Below are 14,632 nucleotides of genomic sequence, written 5' to 3' on the forward strand. Positions count from 1 at the left end.
TGAGCAGCTTAGGGCTGGAGAAACATCAAAGGCATGCTGCTGAGGTCAATCCTGGGCTCCCTCCTCTACTCGGGGTGGCTGTCTGAAGGGCAGTGATAAAGTAGGTCTTCCAGGATTGAACCTTTAGGGGCAGTGAGCAGTCAGAAGGGTGTGAGCAGCACATCAGCAGAGACTTGTTTGGGAAACAGATAAATAGCGTCTACTAGGAACTCAGGACAGTGAGGAAGGTCGGAAGTAGGCAAGACTGGAGCAAGAGCTGAGGACAGTGGTGCAAACCTATAATCTCAGAACTTGGGAGGCTGAGGCAGGTGGATCATGAGGTTAAGGCCAGCCTGGGTGACACAGTGAGTTCAAGATTAGCCTGGACTACATTAGCCTGTCTCAAAAGAAAGGAGAAGGGAAACAGAGAGGGAAAGAAGGCAGGAAGGAGAGAAAGACAGAAGGGAAAAGGCAAGAAAAAGGGGAGGGGATGGAAGGAAGGGAGGAGGGGATAGGATGAAGGAAAAGGTGTGGAGAGGGGAGGGAAAAAGGAAAGAAAGGAAAAAGAAGAGAAAGGAAGAAAAGAGAGGGGAGGAGAACAAGAATTAACCTGAACAAGGAGTTACAAATTGTTTCAAGGTTTTTCCCTTGTTTTCCTGATGAACAAAGATAAAGCTGGAGCTATCTCAGTAATATTTTCTCTCAGAAAACTAAAGCCTTGGCCAGGGAGATGGCTCAGTAGAGTAAGCATCTACCTGGCAAGTGCAAGGGCCTGAGTTCAATCCCTGGTTCCGCAAAAAAAAAAAAAAAAAAAAAAAAACTAAAGCCTTCATTTGTGAACATGCTTAAAGAACATGTGCGGTCAGCCTAGCATGGTGGCACACACCAACAACCCCAGCACTCAGGGAGCTGAGGCAGGAAGATTATGAATTCAAGGCCAACCTGGCTACCTAGAAACATAGCAAGATCTTGTCTCAAAAAAATAAATAAATAAATAAAAGCTCATGGTCATCTTGAGTGTGGCTATATCTTTGGGAGAAAATTTAGGTGAAACTACTACACAAAGAGTTGAAAGTAAAACTTTATTTAACTGACTAATATTTAGCGCTTCCCATCTTTCAGAAACCTTGCCCCTGTGTGGACACACGTGAGCTCCCCCCAGGAGGCAGTGCCATGACACTGCACTGACCTCACATTTTCCCTACACAGAACTGCACCGCCTAAAGGAACCAGTCAGTGGCTAAGGCAGAGGCAGCTGGCACAGACAGAATCTCAGTGTCAGTGTCACAAAAGACAAGGAAGCCACATGACCTGGCCTATCAACAACAGGCCAAGCTCAGTACAGGTGGAGGCCATCTCTCAGGGCTGACTCACTCAATGCCCAGGGACAGACCCCAGGCAGGCCAGGAGGATGATGCACCATGGCCCCGACACCCACCAGAATCAAGATCTCGCATCCAGGAAGGCAGCACTGGGGCAGACACCCCAGACAAGGCAGGTGCTCTGGGCTGTGTCCCATCTTGCCCATCTAAGCCCAACCCCATGTTTGTGGATGACCGTACAGAATAAACAGGGGAACCTAGAAACAGAGACACCCCAGGTTCAGGGTGTCAGGAGAGCAAGCAAGGCACCAGAACACCTGGATGCTTCAAAAGTTGCCCTTTGCTAATGTGTTTGATTCTGACAACAATCTACCAATGGGTAAAAGAGGCAGCGCTGTCTACCCATGTTGATGGAAAAATGGACAGAGCCCTAAAGCAACAAACAGATTTGCCAAAGGTTAAAGAGAAGTGTGGGATTCAAACTACCACTAGCACAAGAGGGAACACATGCAACACTTTCTGGAATAAAGGCAGGAGAGGGAAGTTCCCTAGTTCTGATCTGCAGCCTCCTTCCAATCTGGCTGAGGCCTTCGAGGCCTTCAAGTGTTAACTCTCCTAAGTGCCTCAGAAAGACAGCGGCAGGATGGCCACATCAACGGGCAGCAAAAGGACACAAGAACTTTAAGTAATGGATGTCTTGCTCCAGAAGACAAAGGGTGCTCCCAGCCCCATCGCAGAGCACCAGGCCGATTCCCCTGCATGATGGAAGAGCAGGAGAAAGAGAAAAGACCCACAAGACAGGGTCGTCAGAGAAAACCACTCCAGACACATTGAGAATAGCACATGCTGCTAGGGCCTCACAGAACACGGTTCCAAGGAAGACCGTCTCACAACTACGGGAGTGGACAGCTATCCTCATTCTGCACACACAAGGCACGCGGAGACAGGCGTGCACACACGTGCATTCTACACTGTGACTTCCCCCCAGAGATGGAGACAAGAAAAGGCAGACAGGAACAACTTCAGAAGAGCCACAGTCAGCCACATCTGTGAAGGGAGGGGCAGCTGCTAATCTCACCAGCCTCTGAGGAGTGGGGGATCCTGTCACGCCCCAGAGAAGGGCAGAAACTAACACTCCACTGCTAACCAGAACACCATCAGATTACACGCAGACAAGTGAGCATGATCTCACATCGTGGTGCAAAATACAATTATAGCTACATAGGTATTTGCCAAAATGTTAATAAGCTACCTCTGGCCCCCACTGCAAATATTATCTATTAGCAAATATCAGTCTTCTGATCAGAAGAAAACAAGGTTCATCTTTTGGGGAGAAACAGTATATGATATAATTAGGTAGGTAACATGCATGACTAGGGAAAAGTCTGGAGAATATGCCCTCATGGTAATGAAGAAAGAATTCATTGGAACTGCTGTCACCTGAGGGTGCACATCTGGTCAGGCAGATGATGGGCTTTCTGGGGACTGTAACTCAATATTAATATCAGCGGAGAATTTGAGCCAAATCATATTCAGTTCTCACCATTCATTGTTTGTAATGCAGAAATCTCTTCACTTTACAGGCTTCAACTTTTGAGAGTTCTCTGAGGACTATTAATTTTCACTGGTTGGTATGCAGCAGACTACACCAGCATCATGGATTATATCTAGATGTCCCACAAGGGCCTCGTGGGCACAGGCAGGGCTTTCAGAAGGGGATCAGATTACCGGGGCTATAGCTCCTTGCTGGCAGGAGGTGGGGTCCGTCTGGAGAGGCAGCACTAATGTGCGCATCTCTTTCCCCAGCACCTCTCTTCTCCCTGTGCGTCCTAAGTGCCAAGTGAGCAGCTCTCCTCGGCCCAGGTTCTTCCACTGTGCCCTCCTGCCTCAAAGCCAGCCAACTATAGGCTAAAACCGTGAGCTCAAAATAAACCTCTTCTCTTCCACTAACTGCAAGCATCAGGTACCAAATTTGTCCCAGTGATGGGGACAGTGACTAAGAGAGCCAGCAATGCAAACATGGCTCAAGATTCCCATAGTTCACACAGAAACAGAATTAGCTCCTTCAGCCGAAGTTCACCGATCTACCAAGCAGACAATAAGAAGGCCTCTGAGTCGTAAAGCGCACACATGGAATCAGAAAATCCACATTCACCATCTCTGGCTTCCTTGTTCACGCACGTGCTTTTGAAGATGAACAGGGGTTAATGATATTCACTGTGTGAAGCCCACCGATAGCCCAGCAACTTTCACAAGCAAGAAGGGGCTTCATGTTCAGGTTTCCTGGGTGGTCATCAAGGATCACAGCCCTCAAGCAGCTGAGGCCCCATTCTTTGGACACTGTCAGAAAACACACACACACAACCCAAAGGCTGTCAGAGCTGCCACGACGCCTACAAAGGGGAGGGGAAGTGTGTGCTCTTACAGGTGGCTTAATGGAAAGGCTTCCCTGCCGAATATATTCAATCGCAGCCTCAATTGAAGTCAGGCAGAACCCCAGTTCATCCTTCGCTGAGCTGCTAAATCTGAAGTTTTTGATGTAACTCAAATTCGCCATCCTGCCACAAAGAAGGAAAGAGTTTAATCATGGAACAGTTAGTTAATATTTCCACAAAAAGTACTGCTCCTGCTTTGAATAATCAAATACCTACAGTAAGTCAAGTAAGGGAGCAACCACCATAGTTCCCACTGTGAGCTCGCAGCACAGTGTATGTAATTAGTTTTTTTTTTTTAAATGTATTTAGTACAGGGTCTACAGGGTCTCACTACGTAGATTGGACTCATAGTGATCTGCCTGTGTTTAGCCTCCCAAGCGCTGGGATTACAGGCACGCGCCACCACACCCAGTCTCAATCGCCATCTCACTGCCCCTCGGGGGTGGGGCCAGCGCAGCATGCCAGGGATCGAACCCTGGCCACTGCGGTCTAAGCAGGTGCTTTAGTCTGCTGAGCTATCTGGCCAGCCCCCAGTGTGTGTAATTAGGATAAGGAAAACCACCTGTTGTTTCCCTGAAACGGGCTGGCTTTTAGAAAGCTGACTACTGTAAAGTGAACTGTGGGTTCCTATGGCAAGAAAGATCTGGGGTCAGCTTCCTGTTCAGCCACAGCGTCACTGCACAATCCAGGACAGAAAACATAAAGCTCCCAGGGCCTCAGTTTCCCCATCTCTAAGTGGGAGGAAAGGGGAGAGGGCAAGCAACCTGTTTATAAGATGCACATTTAGGAGCCAGGCATGGTGGTGCACACGAGTAATCCCAGCACTCGGAGGCTAAGGCAGGAAGATAGCCATGACTTCAAGATCAGCGAGGGCTACATAGCGAGTTCAAGGCCAGTCTAACTACACAGCGAGACTGTTTCTTAGGAAAAAAAAAAAAAAAAAGATGCACAACCAGAAGTGGCTATCCCTGAGTTACACTGACACTATACAGTGCATGGTGCTGCTGCTTTTAAATAGCATTTTAACAACAACAACAAAAATGTTACCAGTTAGGGATCTCCGTTTTCACCAGCAAATATAACAGGACTGAGAGAAGATCATCAGTACACATGGTCTCCAAGTTCACTGCAAGGGGAGAACACACATTCAAAGCCATCTTGAGACTCCAATGGGAGGCAAGTGTACAAATTCCCCCTTTGCCACCGAACCCACAAAGCCACATGCCCACAAGATGAGAAGCACAATTACACAAGTGCCCTTACAACATCCTGTATAGATGTCAGAAACAAGGAAATAAAAGAATGCACAGCATTTTGACAACATGTGCAAAAGGCAGTAATTCCAAGTGAACCAGGTCTTACCACCCTGTTAAAGGTTAAAGAGCCCAGGGAGGCAGTGACCGTAGCCACAGAGGAGCACGTGCCTGGACCCTCCACCAGCTTGATTCACTCTTGAGGCCACTGCTTCTCTGTCACTATTTTCTCACCCTGTTTATGCCTCACCCAGCTCTCCCCAAAGCACTCACATTGGACCTCAGCTGCATCTAAAGGACCCCTCAAGACACAGCCACTTCCAGGCAGGGGCCCCAGTCTGGACTGTGCACTTGGCCCTTCCCAGGCCCTGCCCCAAGCACCAACCTCTCTGGCTGGGGGACTGCGTAATGAGCTGCACCACCTTCCGCAGGCAGAGCAGCTTCTGCTGGGGTGAGGTGCACTTGTTCAGCTGAGCCAGCTCTCTCTTTGCACGAGGGATGTTGAAGCTGTGAAATAATTTGGAAACGTGACAACTTCAGACCATGGAGGAAGCACCCTTCTTCATTCTAATAATATGCCTCAGGTTCTATTTTTCTTACATCAGACCACAAGCAATGAAAACAAAGACAGAGGTAATTTGGCTCAAGCCAGTGGCAAAAGAGAATGGATTTAAATCCCATTCAGACTGCCAGGTAACAAAGTTGCACCAGAAATTTGGCACTAAATAAAAATCCTGAGCCCTAGAGGAAATTAGCCCAAGGGGTTGGGACAGTAAACATCAACACTAGCCTTTTTTGCAGCCCTGTGTGTTTCTATGGCAGGGTTCCCTCAGACAGGCAGATGAGGAGAGACACCACATGGGCAGAGCCCACCTCAAGACCAGGTGGACAAAACTGCATCCACTTTAGCTGCTCATCAGCTGCTTTGCTGGCTGCAGAAGGGGGACAGCTACAAAACAGCATCTAGTCAACTTCAGCCCTTTTCCTATGGTCACAAGTAACTATAACACTCAGAGGGAACCACGTCAAGGCGGCAGCCATCACTGCCACTGAGAGAGAGGCCCAGCTGTGAGAGAAGATGAGGCCCCAGCCTCTGAGGACACAGAGCCGCTGCGGCAGCACAAACTCTCACCTGAACTCAGGTTTCACGCCAATGTCTTTCTGCTGGAGATCTTGAAGGCTTCTTGTGATTTTGTTAAAGGCGGCATCCTAATAACAGATTTTAATGAGGCTTCAAAAGTCTTGAAAAGCACATTGTAAGGCTTCTATCCTGGACGAGGGCAGGGACTGTGGACCTACCTCGCCTGCCTCCATGGTCCCCACATATTTAAAGATGAGATCATAAATATGGTGGTGGACATACATCTGTGAAATGAAGGGTGCCATTCAGGAAGCGTATCCAGCAGGAGGTGGGAGGAGAGCCACAGGATGCTGCCGTCCCCCTCTCCTTACCTCTACTGCCTGCTTCATCTGGGTCATCTGGGCCTCCTGCTTCGCAAGCACTTTCTAGAGGATCGGAGGAGGGCGGCTAAAGAGCCTGGACTCTCAGGCCAGCAACCCCCAAACCCTTTGGGAAGCCCCACTGCTTACCAGGTGAGAGTCCCTCAGAAGCTGCTGGAGGCATTTGGTGTAGAGGGCATTCACCGAGTCCTGTGTGACACAGAGCAGACAGAGGTCCTGCTTACAACCACAGGCCAGAGACACCTGGGCCTGAATGTGAGACCTGTCCCAGCCCCAGGAAAACATGCCACAAAATGTATTTTCTGGACGACAACAAGCTTTAAGGGGTAACGCAAGCTTTATCAAATAATTTTCATGATTGTTTTTTCAACTTTTTAAAAGGTGATTATGCATTAAAAGTAGGGAAAAAATTGCCCATGGGGCTAACAGAAGTGATAATAGTCTTTATGTTTTAAACTTCTCCAGGATATTCAAGTTTTCTATAGTGGCCTATATCACTTTTATAAGTTAGAGAGAAATATTTAAACCAAGCTTCTTATGGGGGAGATAACACCTAGTAAAGCTGGAGAATAAACTGAGAGGGGCTGGGGCTCTGAACTTTGGCCTGACAGACACAGCAAGACATGACACTGACTATGTGGTGACGGAAGCTCTTTCTTTCACACTCTCGGAAGGTTCGGTGGAAAGAGGCGATGCTCCTGTCAAATTTCTCAGAGTGTCGTCCCAAAAATTCTCTTACATCTTCGATGGTTTTCAGGGAAAAGGGATCTGAGGGAGCTGAAGGCTCTTCTGAAAAAGAGACAGAGGGGCAGGCTGGTGGAAGCCTTTGCAGCCTCCTGAGAGGAGAAATGTTGCATCCTTGTCCTGCTCTCATAGGATCTAGGGCTCCATCTTGTGAGGGAGGATGACAGGGAGTGATGAGAAATTGAAGGCCCTTTATTTCAAGATACTTTCCCAAAACAACCTAGTTATATAGGACAGCCTGGGATCCAAAGAGCATGGTCTTCTCAAGGCCTTTCCTTGGGACAAAATCCACACTATCTGGGGTTTCGTGAGGTGAGTCATGGACCTCAGGTGAAGAAGCTCTTGTTTCCTGACAGAGTTTCACTAAGAATTCACTTGACATTATGTTATCTTGATTTCCTGGGGCAAGGGAAGAATTATTATTCTTTAAAAAATAGTGAGATCTTAAAGAAGCATGACGGCCAGGCTGGCGAAGAATATAACAGCCCCACAGACAAAGCCAGAGCTACTCCTGTGCACAGCTGAGGCATGACACTCACATCACATACTTATCACAGGTCTCAGGGTCCATGTGAACAGTACCTCCTGGAGCACCACACACATCAGCCCCAATCCACACCCCTGCACTGGAGATGACGCTGATTAAGATCTGGGGGAATTCTAATCAACAGTGACATAGGTTTCTAATGGGCTCCTCACTGTTTCCTATGACCTTTCACTTTTTAACAGCTACATCAGGAAAAAGTTCCACGTACACATTCCTCCAAATCAGGAGAAAAGGATTTTTCTCCTCAAATACCTGAACTCTCTCTCTTTTCCAAGGGATGGGCTATACACAGGATGCTGAAACTTTCTTCTTTCTCATTGTAGAATGTTTCTTCAAAGAGGATGGGCACTGAGAGAAGACAGGAAAAACCAGCTCCTAATTTAATCCTGTTTCCTTGTATAGACACATCCTGGAATGAGAAAGCCGTCACTGTACGAGCAGCTAGTGGCAGCCACTGACCTCCCTCTGGGCCTGTCCCCCAGGAGGGCATTCAACCAGACCTTACTGCCTCACTCAAGGTGCATTTGCCAGGGCACTTAAACTAGAAGGGGAGAACAGCTGTAGTAAGCAGCTCCTCCACAGGAAAACAGCTTCCTGCCTCTGCAGCGCTCTTGGTACCACTGCCTCTGCTACCGCCACTCAGCAGCTGAGTCCCAGGGCCAGCCCCAGAAGGAATGTGGTGTGGCGTGGCTTCCCTGCCCATGTGCAGGTTGGGCAAGGAAGCCAGCCCTGACTGTGAGTGGAACTTCCCCCTCTCGGAACCTACCTGCTTCCATTAAAGACATTAAAAAACAAAACAAAAGCTATGTTCCAAATGACCACCATCAGTGAGATCAACGTGCCTCCTGACAGGATAGACTCAGAGAGATAAAAGAGCCCTGCCATGCCATTCCTACCCAAAGCGCCTGCCCATGATCTAATCATGAGGAAACAGCAGACAAACCCACCCTGAGGGAGTGTGCAGAACAAAACAAAAATGTCAGTGTCATGAGATGCGCAGAGAGGCTGAGGAACTGTTTCTAATGAAAGTAAAAAGATGTTAACAGCTAAATGCATTACTTGGTCCTGGATGTGAAGAAGAAATGTCTGTCTTTTTGGTATAAGGGGTATTATAATTAGCACAGCGTGCATAGGGAGTTGGAGAACATCCGCTCAACGTGCAGCTCCCTGAGTGTGGCTGCTGCACAGGAGTTAGGTAGGAGAATGCTGTTCTTGCGAAACACATGGAGCTGTGTTGAGTGGGCTCTATCTACAACTTACTCTGGCAAGATTCAGAAAAGTAAGTCAAGTGTGGCAAAATCCAGTCAGCCAGTCTAGAGAGAGGGTGTATTAGAGTTCTCCATAACTTCCTCAACCGTTTGTGGGTTCAAACTTATTTCAAAAAAAAATGGCTTAAAAAGAAAAATTCATCCCTCATGTCTACTTTTTGGCTGAGAAACCAAAGTGCTTTCCACAACACTGAGAAGAAAGCGCTTGCTCAGACATATATCTCACTGAAGAGGGCGCCCAGGAGAACACTGGCCCTCCCCACCTTCCAGAGCCACTCAGGGTCCCCGGTGGGCACCATTCCCACCCATCCTTCTACTGGCCCTCCCACTGGGTACTGAATGTGAGTCAGCACAGTCATTTAACTCAGTAGAGACACAAGGCCAAGAAACAGGCCTCTCTTCCCTCCCCCAGCCCCCAGCACAAACCTAGTGCCCCAAGAAACTACCTTTCCATTTAAGGTCTGAAAATGTCCTTCCACAGGTATCAAAATGTAGGACTCGAACTGACACGTAGACTGAACACTGCTGGACAGGCTTCCTTTGCAGGGCACTAAGACCTGGAAAAAACAATGGAGGGGAGCTCTGGAGGAGGTGGCACAAAAATATGGCTTCAGCACCAAGAAGGTATGTAAGCCACTGGGCTGGAACCACAGCAGGCCTGCAGGCAGACTGGCCAAAGGGCCCGCTGTTGCTGCTAGCTGAGTTCCTCTGTTGAGGTGGTGATGAAAGCAGACATCAGGGCTCCCAGGCGAGAGGGGACAAAGAGGCGCAGGTCAGTTCCTAGCTCCAGATTCAGAGACACTGGGCTCCTTCCCATCCTCGCTGAGTCCCTCCCCACAACCGATCCCAGGGACCCTCTGCTGCCACCAGTCCAACTCCAAAGCAGAGCGGGATGGGGGTGGGAGGTGGAGGGGACAGAGGGAAATGAAAAAGGTCGCGTGATCCCACCACCTGAAAGGTAATGCTTCACGCTGGAGACAGCTGCCATGACGGTTTGCACAGGTAAATTCAAGGCCACGGTCACAGCCACGGCAACGGCGATGGCAACAGTTCTCCATCAGAGGCTATCTCAGATATCTCAGGGGACCACCCTCTCCCTCTGGGACAGCATCAATTGGAAATATGCATAACAGACCCTGGGCTGAGCATGGTGGCGCACATGTATAATCTGAGGCCAGTCCGGGATACAGAGTAAACTCAAGGCTAGCCTGAACTACACAGGGAGACCCTGTTCAAAAAAACCCATAAAAAAACCAGACCACAGCCACCACACTGGCAAGATGTCACCTCAGCAGCACAGTGCAGCAGTAGGAAGGGGCTTTCTTCCATGGCCAGACCTGGGATTAGCTGACGAGCTTAAGTTTGAACAGAAATCTCTGATGCAAGTGTTCCAAAAAGGAAGACGGTCAAGGCAGAAAAGCCCCACAGAACCTGAGTACTACGGCAGTCTAACAGAGAAACCAAGAGGCAGAAAGCCTGGGTACTCCTGGGCCTATGCCTTCCAGCCAGGCCCCTGAACACACGCCCAGTCCTCCCTCAGTGTCTGCATGTGGAGAACGGGGTTGGGAGCATGTCAGGAGTGTGAAGCCAGCTCCCGGGACAAGCACAGCCCTGGGACCACCATCTAACCTGACCCTCAGGCAGGCACTGCCCTTGTTGTAATCCAAGCTCTTAAAGCAGTACACACGTCCTGAGGGTTTAACTGGTGGTCTGTGGAGCACTAAGGAATAAAAGTCACCAGCCATCAGTCCTGGCTGAGTTCACCCACACATTAGACGGCCTTCGTTTAAGGAGCTTGGGCAGAGAAATAAACCACCCTCGGACCACTTCCAAAATAGACTTACTGACCCAAATATTAGAAATTACTAAGCTTCAAGAGATGGTATAGAAAAAGATACAGGAAAAAAAAAAAAAAAAAAAACCTCCAGGGATCAGGCCTTCCACCAAAACAATCATGAACTTGCACATTAAGGCCTACAATAGTAAACAGAAACTCACACAAGGACAGAATATTTAAAGCTGTTAGAAAAAAAGAAATCACCCATAAAGGAAAGCCCATCAGAATCACAGCATACTGCTCCACACAAATTCTCAAATCAAGGAGAGCTCAGGAGTGAAGTATTTCAGGCCCTAAAAGAAAACCTCCAACCCAGACTGATGAATCAAAAAAAAAAACTAGCTGTCAAAACTGATGGAGAAATAAGATACCTCCATGACAATAAAAACCCGAGGAAATCCATAAACATCAAACCTGCACTCTAAAAGGTTCTGAAAGACATTCTAGAAAGAGATAACAAGGACTACAACTCCATGTGTCTACCAGGCAAGGCAAGCAATTAACAAAAGGAGATAAAAAGGAAACCAGGGCTGGGGAGATAGCTCAGTAGAATAAGTGCCTGCCTGGCAAGTGCAAGGTCCTTAGTTCAATCCCCAGTACCGCAAAAAAAAAAAAAAAAAAAAAAGGAAACCAACAACAGGAAAGTAGTATGACAAGAGGAAGTCAGTATGTCAGTTATATCCCTCAGTGTTAGTGGTCCAATGAAAATGGACTTGCTGGACATGATGAAAAATGCTGTAATCCCAGCACCAGTCTGAAGTAGAGGCAGGAAGATTGCCACGAGTTCAAGGCCAGCCTGAGTTATAAGATCCTATTTCAAAAAAACAAACAGAAGAAGAGAAGGAGAAAGAAGAAGAAGAGTAGAAAAAGAGGAAGAGCCAAGACAAGAGGAAAATGGAGGAAAAGCAGCAGCAGCAGCAGCAGCGCTGGCAGAACGGATCAAGAAGCAAGATCCAATCATGTGCTACATCCAAGAAACATTTAATTCATTAAGCTCAGATAAAAACTTAGACTCAATGATTTTTGGAACTAGGCTCTGACTTTATACTTTGAGCAGGCCAGCAAGTGCCGGGTGAAGCAAGGTTGCTGATAACTGCCTGTTCCTCAGCCCCTGCCCTGGCCTTGGAGACGGCAGCCACATTCCAGGAGGGGCAGGCTAGAACCAGGACAGGTAGTTAAGGACCTTGCCCTTCAAAACATTCCAAAAGGTGGAAACAAAACAATACAAATTATTATCCAGATACCTACAACCAAGCTTTAACCACTATAAATGGCTTGCCATAGTCTACACTCTTTAAAGGTAAGAAGAGAGGTTGTTAGCAATATCATCTAAACAGGCTTCTGTAATTCTGGGCTGAGGTTCCCATTTCTGGAATGTCACTATATGCTAAGCACCATACTGTATGGTCGGTCTATACACTATAACTTCAATAACTGCCTAGTTTCTGTGTTAGCCCCATTTTACAGACTAGAAAATGGAGGATCATGAGTGAACATTTGTCCAGGGTCACACAGCCAGGAAGTCATGGAGCATGATTCAAATTCCAGCTGTTGGGCTGGCAAGATAGCTCAGTGGTCTAAAGGGCCTGCTTACGCAAGCTTAGGCAGGCGTAGGGGACCACGGTTCAATCCCCAGCACATGCTATGCTAGCCCTGCCCTGATAGTGGGCTGAGCCTGCAAAAAAACAACAAAAAAAAAGATTGTGGTCTCAAATTCCAGCTGCCTCCTTCACCCCTACCCTATCTGCTACTCACTTGAGGCAAGTGGAAGTAAAACCTGGTACACCACCCTCCATTGGAGCCTTCAGGAATACTGTCCTCTGGCAGGGGACACTTTTTTTTTTTTTTTTCAATTTTTAAAGAAAGGGTCTTGCTGAATGGCCCAGGCTGGGCTTGAACATATGGTCCACCTGCCTCAGCCTCCTACCTGGTAGGATTAGAGGCATGCGCCCACCACACCTGGCTAACTAGGTGGAGGGTCACATCAATCCCTGACAACAAAATAGGAAGCACTTGCTGACAGAGAAGACAACTTGATCTGTGAGGTAGCCTTGCCCTCTCCTCAAAACTGGGCGGGGAAGGGCTGGGGAGATGGCTCAGTGGAATAAGTATTTCTCTGGCAAGGGCAAGGGTCTGAGTTCAATCCCCCGTTCTGCCAAAAAAAAAAAAGAACCAAGAGGGAATTTCAGTGGAAAATATAGTAACTAAAGTACAATGGAAATGACAAAGGATTGACCTTATAGTGAATGGGTATACAATGTTTAAAAATCAAAACTGGGCTGGGTGTGGTGGCACATGCCTGTAATCGCAGCACATGGAGGGGGGGCTGGAGACCAGCCTGGGCTACAAAGTAAGCTCAAGGCCAGCCTGAACTGTATAGCAAGACCCTGTCTCAAACACACAGAAACACACACACACACACACACACACACACACAACTAAGTCAGATCAGGAACTGGATTTAACTACCAATTTCAGGAACATGGGGCCAGACTACAACTGCAGAAGTAGAATGACCTGGGTTTTCCTTAAGTGAACTGAAAGAAAAGAAAAGAAAAAGAAGGAGAAGCTATACGTTGAAGAAAAAAAAAAAAAAAAAAAGGTCGGGGATACAGCTCAGTGGCATAAGTGCCTGCCTGGCAACCACAAGATCCCAAGTTTGATCCCTGGTATCACCAAAAAAAAAAAAAAAACCATAGTTGGGCACAGTGGCTCATACCTGTAATCTCAGCACTCTACAAGGTTGAGGCAGGAGGATCAAAAGTGCCTGCTGGAGAAGTCAGTAACTTAGCAAGACCTTCTCTTAAAACAAAACAGAAGAAAGTGTTGGGGGAAGCCAGGGATATAGCTCAGCAGCACATCTGCCTGGCAAGTGCAAGATCCTTAGTTCAATTCCTGGTACCCAAAATAATAAAAAAAAAAAAATTTTTTTAAAGGGTTGGGGATGTTGAGTTCAATCCTTGGTACCACCTAAATAAATAAATAAACCGTATCTACTGCTTAACAAGTCTTTAAAGCATATCAAAACTGATCAAATTTTACAGCACATGTAGCTTAGTGAATTTCTTTTTTTTTTTTTTTTTTTTTTTTTTAACCGGGGATTGAACTCAGGCTCTTGCGCCTGCCAGGGAAGCGCTTATTCCACTGAGCCGTCTCCTCGGGCCCGTGAATTTCATTTTAGCACAAGAAAATGGTGACAAAAGAGACTTAAAACTCCTTTATAGTTCTTCAGTTGTAGATCCCTTTTGGGTCTTCATTTGAACAAGCCAAATGTAGAGCAAAACTCAGCTAGATAATTCAGGAAATTTGAAATGACCAGCTCTTCGATAATACTAAAGAATACTGAGAAACTTCAGCTAAGGTTGTGACATTATGGTTATATTTTTATAAGAGGCCTTATCGTTTAAAAATACAACCCTAAACATATTTGCAGATGAACCCATACATCTATCTTACATAATTTTCTGGGATTTTCTTCAAAATGACCCAGGGGCTGATGCTGGATAGAGATAAAACCAAATGGACTGCTGTAACCCTTGTGTTGAAGTGGAATGAAGGGTATGTGGAGCTCACTGCATTGCTTTGTCTACTTTAATGTTTAAAATCAAACATGGGGGCCGGGGAGATGGCTCAGTGGAATAAGTATTTCTCTGGCAAGGGCAAGGGTCTGAGTTCAATCCCCCGTTCTGCCAAAAAAAAAAAAGAACCAAGAGGGAATTTCAGTGGAAAATATAGTAACTAAAGTACAATGGAAATGACAAAGGATTGACCTTATAGTGAATGGGT

General features: G+C 47.1%; 1 protein-coding gene across 11 annotated transcripts in view; it reads right to left on the bottom strand.

Moving 5' to 3' along the window:
- Positions 1–14,632, bottom strand: part of Ankrd27 (ankyrin repeat domain 27) — a 57,796-nt gene that overhangs the window by 29,196 nt on the left and 13,968 nt on the right. For all 11 annotated transcript variants that reach the window (XM_023721516.1, XM_023721507.1, XM_004636823.2 and 8 more), the window contains 10 exons: positions 9,456–9,566; positions 7,994–8,150; positions 7,085–7,239; positions 6,580–6,639; positions 6,442–6,495; positions 6,289–6,354; positions 6,122–6,198; positions 5,375–5,496; positions 4,784–4,862; positions 3,727–3,859 (listed from right to left, as the gene is read on the bottom strand). In XM_023721516.1, coding sequence (XP_023577284.1) covers positions 3,727–3,859; positions 4,784–4,862; positions 5,375–5,496; positions 6,122–6,198; positions 6,289–6,354; positions 6,442–6,495; positions 6,580–6,639; positions 7,085–7,239; positions 7,994–8,150; positions 9,456–9,566 — 1,014 coding nt within the window. The remainder of the gene's footprint in view (positions 1–3,726; positions 3,860–4,783; positions 4,863–5,374; positions 5,497–6,121; positions 6,199–6,288; positions 6,355–6,441; positions 6,496–6,579; positions 6,640–7,084; positions 7,240–7,993; positions 8,151–9,455; positions 9,567–14,632) is intronic.

Source organism: Octodon degus, unplaced genomic scaffold, assembly GCF_000260255.1.
Source record: "Octodon degus isolate 3935 unplaced genomic scaffold, OctDeg1.0 scaffold00083, whole genome shotgun sequence".
Classification (NCBI taxonomy): Eukaryota; Metazoa; Chordata; class Mammalia; order Rodentia; family Octodontidae; genus Octodon; species Octodon degus.